The sequence below is a fragment of the Abrus precatorius genome, unplaced genomic scaffold (genome assembly GCF_003935025.1).
Source record: "Abrus precatorius isolate BTA unplaced genomic scaffold, Abrus_2018 Scaffold11, whole genome shotgun sequence".
Classification (NCBI taxonomy): domain Eukaryota; kingdom Viridiplantae; phylum Streptophyta; class Magnoliopsida; order Fabales; family Fabaceae; genus Abrus; species Abrus precatorius.
The window spans coordinates 5,336,042-5,348,720 of record NW_020874303.1 but is presented as its reverse complement, the minus strand read 5'-3'; the positions used below and the strand labels follow the sequence as shown (position 1 = coordinate 5,348,720).

At 24.2% G+C, this 12,679-nt stretch overlaps 1 protein-coding gene across 1 annotated transcript; it reads left to right on the top strand.

Annotated features, from left to right (window-relative positions):
* LOC113855504 (protein DOG1-like 4) lies at nucleotides 1–1,563 on the top strand. The gene is made up of 2 exons (XM_027487148.1): nucleotides 1–402; nucleotides 1,291–1,563. The coding sequence occupies exons 1-2, from the start codon at nucleotides 1–3 to the stop codon at nucleotides 1,561–1,563; spliced, it is 675 nt and encodes a 224-aa protein (XP_027342949.1).
* The last annotated feature ends 11,116 nt before the right edge of the window (nucleotides 1,564–12,679 follow it).

The window sequence follows — 12,679 nt, the reverse complement described above, 5'->3', positions numbered from 1 at the left end:
ATGGCCTTTGTCCAATTCTACGAGTCATGGTTGGAGAAGCTGAAGGAGCTGGTGCAGCAACTAAGAGCAACAAGGGAAAAGGAAGAGCATGAAGAAGAAGGAGAAGAGGAAATAATAGAGAAAGTGATGTTGCACCACCAAGACTATTACAGAGCCAAATCGGAGGCTGCGGAGAAGGATGCACTCAACGTGTTTCTTTCACCATGGGCCACCACACTTGAACGCTCCCTTCATTGGATCACTGGGTGGCGACCCACCACCGCTTTTCACCTCATATACACAGAGTCTTCTCTTCTCTTTGAATCACACATCATTGATATTCTTCAAGGCCTTCGCACCGGTGACCTCGGTGACCTTTCACCGTCCCAATTCCGACGTGTCAGCGAGCTTCAGTGTGACACTGTAACACTTCCTTTTCCATCAACTAATATTTTTCTTCTTATACATTTCTATTTAGTCTTTTTCATTGTTATAGTTTTACTGCTCAAAATCTTGTTTTCTGTTTAATTTTCTTAGTAATTTTGCAATAAACAGAGTGAATATAGGTATAAATAGTTAAATACTAATAGCTTGTTTGAAATCTATAGTCTAATAATAACATGCATACAATTTAGGTCAAGCTAACTTTACTTTTAAGGCTAGGCTAATACTTCTTTTTATGTCAGATTTTGAATCATTTAAATAATATCTTAAACCTAATCAACTGACTTATTTAAATAATAATAAAAATAATGTATTTTAAATTTAACTGTTTACTCTATCTATAGGTATACTAATTTATATATAAATTTAGGATATAGACTGAACCTTTTTTACCCCTTTAAAATATCTTATTATAAAATCAATTTATAAATCATGTATAATAAAAGGGTTAAACTATTCTTTAAAAAATATTCCCATGAGGTAAACAGGTAGTATAAAGTTGTGATTTCTGGGTCAGAATAAATTGAGACCTTGTAAACAAAAACTAATTAACTAGATTCAGCACATTTTCTCTCCCAACTTAATAAAATACGCATGTAATGTAAATCTATACCTTTATTTTATTTTTGGAGCATGTTTATTTTTTATAAGCAAATATTCTAGACAAATTTTGTCAATGGAAAAAAAACAAGTATTGATAGAATAGTCTCATTGTTTTGTAATGTAAATGTCAATGGAATTTTGTAAAACTTATATTCACCGAATTTACATAAAAATTATATTATTTAATAGTATTAATATATTAAATTTGATAATAATTTATAAAAATAATTCTTAATTCCCGAGGGAATTGTTTTTGTGACACAGGTGAAGGAAGAGAATGCAATAACCGAGGAGCTATCAGAGTGGCAGGACAGTGCGAGCGAGATGATGGGTCTTCACCCGGAAATCAACGAGAAGATTGACGGGCTGATATGCATTGTAAACAAAGCCGATGATCTACGGCTAAGAACACTGCAGAGTGTGGTGGGCTTGCTGTCGCCGCAGCAGGCTATCGAGTTCTTGATGGCTTCTGCTGAGTTGCTCCTAGGGATCCGTGGATGTGGATTGAATCACGACCGTTCCCGTCACAGAGTATGATGGAATTGAGCTTAGAGGAGCACAGTTTCTCTACTTTGATTAATATTCATTTCGGCTTAAAAATATTATGTATTATGTTTATACGTTGCTTATTACTTGACTAGAGGATTGCTTTCCTAATCTATCATGTTAATGTTTGCTAATAATATAAATATTTTAAAATATATTTTTTGTTATTATTTTATTAAAAAAATTAAAATACTTGTTTTTAGTATTATTTTTTTAAAATTATTTTGATATTTAATTTTTTGGTTAAAAAAATTGTTTTAAAAAGTGTTTTGTTATTATTTTTAATAATAGTAGGCTTTTAGATACATTACTCTAGTAAAATATAATAATTTGAAACAAAATTAAACAATTCAAAAACTAAAAGTAAGAATATACTTAATTAAATGATTTTAGTTGTATTATTAAAAATCTAAACATGTCAATATCCATTTTGACATTTGAATTTAGTTTTCTCATACACTTAACCAAAAAGTATTAACGTGAGAAAAATTTTGAATAAAGGTAAAAATTTATGAGATCTAATCCAGTGAAATTTTTCCCTAAACCGATAAAGTAAATAACAACATGACTATTTAACTATATTAACAAAAAAATATTCATGTCACGCCCACGTAACAAGATCTCAAAATTTGGATTAATAATATATATCTATATTATATATATTATGAATAGAAAATTATATAATTAAAAATTCAAAAGAAAAAATTTCATTTATTAAATAACAAATTATTTGTAATTAATATAATAATATTAAATAATATAGTTAAATATTATTTACGTGAGGTTGAATATGGTATAAAAATAAAAATAAAATAAAACAACAAATAAAATCACATGCAAGAGCAAAGAAGTTAAAAGGTTCAAATGACAAATGATGCATTGCGTGAAAAACTAAGAAAACTGTGTTGAACGAGGTATTGGGTTAAGAAGGTAATACGTGTCTCTACCACACAGTTCGGGCAACATGCATGGTGCCACTTTGCACAATTAATCGGGTACCTTCTGAAAGTTTATAAAATTTCATAATTAAAAAAAATAAAGGGCAGAATATTGTTTTATAGTATAAATTTAAAAAAATTTATATTTAATATAAGCTTTTTATTTAACTTAAATTTAATAATTAATTAAGTAATAAATTAATTTAAGCTTTTTATTTAATTTAAATTTAATAATTAGTTGAGTAATAAATTATAATTTGTTAAATTCAAATTAAATAAAAAGTTCAAATTAAATATAAAATTTTTATATTTACACTGATATAAAAAAATTCTATTTTTTTAAATATTATATATATATATAAGTGTAATAAATTGAATATGTTTAAAAAATTAAATTAAGGCCAATGAATTTTTGTGCAATGTATGTGCACCGAATAAATAAATATTAGAGTATTAAATTACAATACATTTTAAATACAAAATAAAAAAAATTATATAATTATTTTGAAATTTCATAAATTTTATTAAAATTAAAAATTATTATTAATAATTATTTTATTATATTAAGTAAGATTAAATTTAAAATGAATTATAAATAAATTAAATGATATAATATTTCAAATTTTATTTTATTTTAAATTGCCATTTTTTTTTCAGTTGAGACGTGACCAGTTTTACAGTTCAAATTATGGTTTTCATGGGAACAATATTTTATTGTTCTAATAAAGAAAAAATGTATTATAAAATAAATTTGAACGCTTACAGTTCCCCTCTCCCTGTTTAACTGACTCAGCTAATTGAAGGTAACAATTAGATGGAGACAGTTTTTTGGTTTGATTTTGTTGATACTCTTCCAAGTTATATTTTATTTTGTTCGATTATGGGCCTTAGCCTTGTTTGGTTTTTGTTGGGCCTTACTTAGTGCCTTTTCTGCTTGTACCAAATTCAACAAAAGAAATATTTGAAAAATGTATATATATATATAGGCAATGTATTTGCATGCATGAACAGGGCCAATTTTTGCTCTCAAGGAATCTCTTAACCATGCAGCTCATGTCGAGTCAACCTGAAGCTGTTATCGAGACCAGGAAATGTCACATAAAAGTCCCATTGAAGTGCAGTTGAGTTAGTGAAGATGAGAAAAAGAAGAACAAGAAAAGACAAATAAGGATAAAGATGAATAAAGAGACTGAGAAAAGAGAGAGAAGTTATAAATTTAAAAAAAAATTAAAAGGAAGTATGGAAGTTTATTTTGTAAAAAAAAAAATGATTTAAAATTAAAATAGTTTGTAATATAACAATAAATTTGCATAAACATATTTTAAAATTAATGCATAATTACAATGTAAATAATTATTGTAATTTTTATATTGTAGTTTTAATATTATTTTTTAATTAAAGTAAGTTATTGTAATTGTAAAAACATTAGTAACTTTGTATATTGTACTTTAATTTTATTCTGTAATAGTTGTAACATTTATTTATAAATTAACATTATAATTAAGTAATAAATTTTTTTTTGAATTTTTTAAATTTTTTAAATAAATATTAACAATTGTATTAAATGTGTATCATGTAATAAATATAACATTTAGCAATAATTGAGATTATAATAAAAAAAAATTAAAATGTTGATTATTAAACATGTATTAGGTACCGCTGACATAAATTGTTAAATATTTTTTTAGTTAATAAATAAAAGTTAAATGTATTTATTGGTTAAATTATTAAATTAAATTTAAAATTAATTTAGAGTAATTATAATTCTGCATTATTATAGTAATTATTAAAATACATGATTTTATAGCAATTATTAATTTAAGTATTATAGTAATTACTAAAATAATTGAAAATATAGAATTATTTATTTATTACTTTGTTAATATTATGATTAAGTTACAAATAGATTTATTGAATTTTTTAATTATTCTTTTTAAATTTAATATTAGGAATTGTTTAAATAATTATTACCTGATAAATATAACCTTTATTTAAAAATTTATAGATTATAATATAAAAAATAAAATCTAGAGTTGCAATTTTTAGAGAATAAACAAAAATATCCAATAAAATTCATAAATGGTAACTTTTTATTGATATAAATATTTTTTGCAGATTTAAAAATGATAATGATAATTTTTGAAACGTAATTACATAGTAAATAATGTTATTTGAGCATGTTTTAAATTTTATATTTTTGTAATTCACCCAAAAATACTATTTTTTATAATTATATAAAAAATTTATCATATAAAAAAATTCTTTTTAATGTAAATAAAATTACTTCCAAGAAAAAAAAACTTTGATAAAAATAAGACAAAAAGAAGTCGTAAAGTACAACATTTTGACTAAATTAAAATTATATGTGACTGATTAAATTTAAAGAAAATAGAAAGTAGATGAGATGGGATAGAAAATAAACACTAGATGATTTATATAAAAACTTTGTAAGACTTTTATATTAGTTTATCAATTCTTAAAAATTAGAGGACTAAACAATAATTATTTAACCTACAGCTAAGTCTATAATATTCAAAATTTTACTAAAAGTAAATAATAAATTAAATTGACTAGTAATAAATTTTATTTAACATATCTTTCCTTAAATTTGATTGTGATATAGTCAGTTAAGAATTTTGTAAACTCTTAATAGTTTCCTCAATCTCATGAATGTAGCTAACTTGAATGCTTTAGTCATTATGTATACTATTTGATTAAATGAATCACAATATTCTAGCATCATCTTGTCATCATTGTTGAGGTTATGTAAGAAATAGAACTAAATTTCGATATGCTTACTCTATCCATGAAAGATTAGATATTTTGAAAGTTTGATAGTAGAGTTGTTGTCACAAAAGATTATAACACTTCTACCTTGAGTTTGAATAAACTTGTCAAAAAATTATAACACTTATAACATAGAAGAGTACAATTTTCCATTTTGAACCTCTCAAGTACTTCTCTAGCAAACTTCATTTGAGAAATGTAAATTCCTTCACTGCATTACAAAATTTCTACTCCAAAAAAATACCTTAATTTTTATATACCACTCATATCAAACTTATATTTTATTGAGTCCTTAAAATGAACCATCATCTTCTAATAGTTTCTAATAAAAATAAGATCATTCACATATAAACTAATACGTCTCCTTTTTTAGTTTTGAGGAATAGAGCATGTTGAAGGTCACACTTCTCAAAACTCTCCTTAAGAAAATAACTTTATATTTTCTTAAGTTTATAAACTTTCTTGTCCTCCCCTAACTTTACAAGACCTGATGGCTGCTCTACATACATAGTTTCACTTAACTCCCCATGCAAGAACACACTTTTCACGTCAAGCTGGTATATGTGCCAATTCTTTTGAGTTACAATACTATGATGCTTTGAATTGTATCGCATCTTACCATGGGTGCATAAACTTCACTATAATCAATACCAAACTGCTGCTTATACCATTTGGCTACCAATCAAGCTTTTCACTTGTACATCTCACCTTTCTCATTCAATTTTGATTTGAAAACCCATTTGACCTTGATCTTCTTCACTCTTGTAGGTAGACTTGTGAGCTTCCATGTTTAATTTCTTTCTATTGCATCAATCTCGACCTTCATTGCACTCCTTCATCTCAAATGTTGCATAATTCATAAAAATTAATGAGATCTTCATTATTCATAAACATTTCCATTTTTCTTATTTCATCTTATGATTCTGAAAGACCTTCTCTACTCACGTAATCTCTACTCTGCATCCAAACAATAGGCAATTTGTTTCATTCTCCATCCAGAATAAGCTCTCACTCTTCAACTCGAGTAACTGAGCTTGTACTACTTGAGCATGAATTTGAACCTGCAGCTGGTTCGTCTCTTTCTCAAGTATCACTTTATCCTCTTCTAATGTAACTTAATCTTGTTCTTTCCCTTATTCATCTTCCTAAACAAGAATGTCAAAGTTTAACATCTTTAGCACTCCTTTCCTAATTCTAACTTACTTCTTCTTCAAAATTACGTTTCTGTTAATAACAATTTTTTTTATGATGGAATTATACATATGATAGATCTTAGATTCTTCACTTATACCAAAGAACACACATTTTTTACTCTTATTATCAAGTTTTATTCTTTTGGCATATAGGATATGAAAGTGTCTATGCAACTAAAATTTTTGAAGTGATCAACTCTTAGCTTAATTCTACTCTACTTCTCCTTCGGTGCGACTCCTTTAATTACAATAGTAGGACTATTATTTAATACATACTTCAACTGATTAACTGCTTCTAACCACAAATTCTTTAAAATATCTTAATTTGAAAGAATGTTTCTTACCAAGTTTATAATTGTTCTATTTCAACATTCTGTAACCCTATTTTGTTAGGGTGTATATGCCACATTAAGTTGCCTTTTAATTCCATTCTTCTTGCAAAACTTGATGAACTCATGTGAATTGAACTTTCCACCCCGAATAGTTCACAAACAACACATTAGTAAGCTAGTTTCATTCTCCACAAGTTTCTTGAAACACTTGAACATGGCAAAGGTTTTTAACTTGTTGTTTAAGAAATAAATCCACATTTTACAACTAAAATCATCAATGAAACTGAGAAGACACCTTTTTTCACTATTAGAGGTAGGTGAAATTGGACTATACAAGTCTGCATGTATCAATTCAAGATGTTGAGAAGCTCTTCAATTACTTTTCTTTAACATTGATTCTTTACTTTGCTTTTCTATTAGACAATCAATGCAAATCTTTTTAGAAGACCGAAATTGAGGCAACCCTTTTACCATCTTCCCAAATATAATGTTTTAGCCCTTTGTAACTCAAATAGTTATACCTTTGGTGTCATAAATAAGCAAGTTTATGTGAATTTACTTACAAGTAATATGATAATACTAGAGATGCTAAGACGTAGAATATTCTATTTGTTGACATAGGTGAGAATATAATAAGACCCTGCACTTAATGATAAATGTAACATTCTTCATTTTGAATCAAGATAACTACACCCCTCTCTTGTAATTGACTAACAGTCAATAAATTATTGTGTAACTCATGAATATAGAGCACATCACTTACCTATATTTTTCTTTGCACTTCTATTTTGATGTCTCTTTTGCCACGTACTAACATGCTTGTATCATTGCCTAGCTTTACTGAATGTGAAAAATCCTTCATCCGTCTTGTGAAACTACTTTTTGCTATCGGTCATGTGATTACTACAACTACTATAAGGAACTAGACATGTTCCTACTTTGCATTATTTTCTTTCACATATATCATTAACAATAGCTCTTCTTCTTCATATAGTTTTGTGTGATGAGCTATCTTTTCCCATTTAGGATACTCATACTAAAAATATTCCAATTGATGACACTTAAAGCATTTGATGGTTGCTTTGTTGAATGATTTATCTCGGCCTCTTCCTCTTATAACTCCATTACCTTTCATTGCCTCACAACCTCATTCTCTTCTATTTGTTTTCTCTTCATATGCAATCTTTAGAGCTCCCTTATCTCCTCTTTTTTTTCGTAATAATAACGAGTAGAGAACTTAAGAGTGCATTAACCATAAGCTTGTTAGTATCTTTTGCTTCTTTGATAGAACACACAATATAGTCAAAATTCTCTATGAGAATTTGCATTATTTTTTCAATGATTTTAGTATTTGTCATGTTTTCTTCACAATTTCTCATATCATTAGCCACCACCATGACTCGTGCAACATAAAATGTGATTGTCTCTCCCACCTTCATCTCTAATAACTCAAAGGTTGTCCAAATTCTCTCAAGTTGAGCATGTTGCACTTAACATTTTCTTGATATTTGGCCTTCATTGAATCTCACAACTATTGCTTGAAGGTCTCTTTCTGAGTGATAATTTTCATAATAGACTTCTTAATAGCTTGAGAAAGTTCTTGGCCTTTAAATCCTTCAACCTCATTTCATCTAATGCTTTCTTTTACGCCGCTAGCAAGCATTCTACTTCCTTTGACTCTTTGTAACATGATTCAACCACGTTCTAGTATTCTTTCAATCTCAATAGATTATCTATGAGAAGACTTCAATGATCATAATCCCCGTCAAATTTGAGAATAAAGGTTGATACAAAATTGTTTGCTTCAACTGTTATGTCTCTCATACTCATAGTTTTGGCTCTTACACTCTAAGGCTTCTTTTAAATAAACATAAGAATTTGTTGGATACTAAGCTAATACATACATAGAATTGCATATGAATAGTTCAATAACTTTATTAATTTATTGGGGCTTATATAAGTATTTTACAATAAATTGAGAAGATTAAGCATATGTTTAATAATTCCTAAAAATATGAGAGCTTAAACAAGAATGATTCACTCTACTACTAAATTTCTATTGTTAAGCAAAGAATACATTTAGTACTTCTATGAATGTCAAATTTTCTATCTTATGATATAAAATAGTAAAAAAAAATAAAATTGTTGGTAAAATAACATGTAATATCTAGTGTAAAAAATTACAAAAAAATATGCTCATCTATAATATCATATTCAAATGTGTATGTTTAAAGTTAAAAAGTTAATTATGTACTTTTTTTAATATTTCAATTTCAATTATTTTAAATTTCTGAAAAAAATATTAAACATTTCATTTAATATTTTTTTAACAATACTTATATAATTAATATGATTTTTTTAAAATTCAAACAATTTCTCATTTAGGCGATAAGATGGATATGATTATGACGAAACGTAGATAGAAGCTTTTTTTAATAGTATATTTATTTTAAAGATAAAATTAATTTTTATATTTTTAATAAAAACACTAATTTTAATAAAAAAATATTATTTAAATTAATTTATATACATATCTTAATCACATTCAACAACTCAACATTAATTATACTCAACTTTAAATTAAATAAACACTAAATCATTTTCTTAGTGGGTATTATAAAGAAAATGCAGTATAAATATGTAAAAATTTTAAAATACGAAATGATGTGCCATGCGGGGTTTGGAGTGAATAAGGAAATTTTAAAATAATAAAAAAAATGGATCAAATATTCAACCAATTTTGTTGAAAAAAATTCGTTCAAGTCTGAATTTATAAATAAATTGCAATTTAAAAAAGTTCAGTACTTTGCCCATCTTTTTTGAGCATGCATAATTGCCGATGCTTAAAAAAAAAAAAAAAAAAAAACTGACAACTCCCGTTGATACAAAACTATTTAATTAGCTTAATTTTAAAATTATGAGGACGTGTCTTATAAAAGAAGCCTTAACACTGCACTTGCGATGAAGAAATCATTAGCATGATGGTTTTAGGTAGCAGCTTTGCCATTTGTCAACTTAATTTGTTCAGTTTGGTGTATGGTAACTTGTAATAATCTACAAACCCAACCTAATCAATCTTACAACATCATTGTATTGTAAGATAAAATTCAATAATATTTCATTAAAATATTATTAATCAATACATACACAAAAAAAATAAAACCATTTTAGTAAGATGTTTGAATGGAATAAAAAATAGTAAAATATAAAAGATGTAAATAAAAATAAATAAAATAAAAATGATGTATTATTTGAATGAATAGAAATAAAAACGATATTTTAGATAAGTAGGAGAGATAATTGAAATAAATAAATAGATGATATAATTTTTTTATAATACTTAAGAAAATAAAATTATTTAAACATCTTTCCATTTTTTATTATACTTTTTATTTTAATAAAAAATCATTGTTTTTATACTTTTTTGCTATGAAATATTAATTTTATTTGCTAGTTAATTAAATAAAATTGCATTATTATTACATTTCATTTGATCTCACGGTTGAAAGGATGAGAAATGAAAAAATAAAGGAATGTTTGATTTCTTTTTTAAAAATAGTTTTTAAAAATAAATTATAATACAAATTTATATTATAAATTTATTTTTAAAAACTGAAAACAATTTTTAAAAGAGAAAACAAGTCTCACGAAAGTGGCAGCAACTTCATAACTAAATTTCAGTACTTCCGAATCAAGAAAATGTATTGAAATTGATCATTTGAATCCCATGGTAAATTTAATTCATGTTATTTTAATTTAATGAAAACAAACGAAGCTTAAATATTGATTAATGAGAATAAATATTTTATGAAAAATAAAAATTAAATTAAATTATTAGGGATGGAAATAGATAAAATACTACAATTTAACTTTTTTAAAGTCCTGCCTATTTAATTAATAAGTTTAATTTAAATATTTTAAAAAATTTAATTAATTAACTTTAACTTAAAAAAAACTTACTAAACTTATTAAAATAACCTATTTAAAACTTATAAATTTTATAGTAATATATTAAATAATTTTATACAAAAATTATAATATCATAATATATTAAATAAATTAAAATTTAAAGTAAAATTTTTAATATTTTTTTTAGAGTTGAAGAGTGTTTCATTTCATCCATTATATTTTTATGCATTTATTTATATTATATATAACTCTTTTTCACTGTGAATTATATTATTAAAAAATATTAATAGACTAAAACAAAATTTTAAAAAAATTAAGTTAAACTTTAACAAAAAATTTATGATAAATAATATGTTAGACTTAAACTTTAAAAAAATTAAATAAATCAGTTTATTTATGTAAAGCTTATCCTAATCCAACCTATTTTTATTTCTATCAGTTACAAATATAAAAGTGTTTAAAAATTTTAATTTTAGTAATAGCATAAATTGTTGTATTTAATAAAAATCAGTTTTATTAATAATTTATAAGAATTTCATTAGCTCTAATATTTATTGAATGAATATAATTTTAATTAAAGAAATTAAGAAAATAAAAAAATATCTTTATCAAATACATGACCACAGTAAAATTAGCAGGACAATAGTTTTGCTAATTTCTACTTAGGGAGTCCACAATAAAAGACTTTTATCCAAATTAGTTCACTTTAACTTAGACTCAAATGATTTAATTATCTTCAATTCACTAATATGCATCAATTTTAAATATAATATCAATTAAAATTGTATAGTATTTTGATTTGACATGAATATTAACAAAACTTATGTTGTAAACTAAAACATGCATTCAGTTTCGAAATAAAATATGCATTTACTTTGAAGAATGGGCAATGTATAGAAACACGCACGATGAGTTTCAGGTTAAAGGTATTTTTTTCTTGTCAAGCATTTACAAGGTGTTTTGCTGCTATATTTACATGTTAAACGTAAAATTGGTAATTCAGTCTTTTTATTTAATTTTTATTGTGATTTATTTATTAATTTTGGTCTTTTAAATTTTATTTTAAATTAATCTTTTAATCTCATTTATTTTTTTATCTTATCTTTTAAATATTGATCAAATATATAATTTTTATTAATTGTAGTTGAGTTTATAATTATTATTTGTTAGTTTTTTAATTTATTATTCTTCCTTTACTTTTTTTTCTTCTACTTGATTGACATAATTAAACATAATTAATACAAAAATTTAATATTATAAAAATTAAAATAAAAGAAAAAGTTAAAGAACTAAATCAATACAATCATATGTTTATTCAGTTCATTCTCTTTTGTTCATCATTTTAGTGAAACATAAGTGCATTATTTTAATTTATTAAAATCCATATCTATTTTATACTTATCACTTGTGTATGAATTAATTTTTATATTTAAAAATTTAACATTTTAAATTTTATATAAGTATTTTATTATATTTTAATATTTGTAATTATAATACTATTATATAAATATTCTTATTAAATTATGACTCATGTATATATATTTCTAACGAAATAATAATAATAATAATAATAATAATAACAATAATATTATTATTATTATTATTAAAACATAGTAAAAACTATAAATATAAATATATATCAATTTATGAAAATTAAATACATATTATAACTTTTTTACTTCTATATTCGTAGATGTTATGTTTTCAGTGTAAAATATAATCTTTGTATTTTCTTTCGTTTGATTCTAGCATATTTATCATAAATTTAATTTTATCGTATGATAATATAATTAACCATCTTTTATAACTCTAAATGTTAGACTTTAACGAAATAATATTAAAAAAAAATTAAAAATGATTTAAATAAAAATATTTAAGTATATGAGTGGATAAATAAAAAAATATAAAATAATGGTACATAAAAAATATTAAAATATATAATAAAAAA

Coding starts and splice junctions, on each gene's coding strand:
- LOC113855504 (XM_027487148.1), top strand. CDS start 1: ATGGCCTTTGTCCAATTCTACGAGTCATGGTTGGAGAAGCTGAAGGAG. Junction 403..1,290: donor GCGAGCTTCAGTGTGACACT/GTAACACTTCCT, acceptor TTTGTGACACAG/GTGAAGGAAGAGAATGCAAT.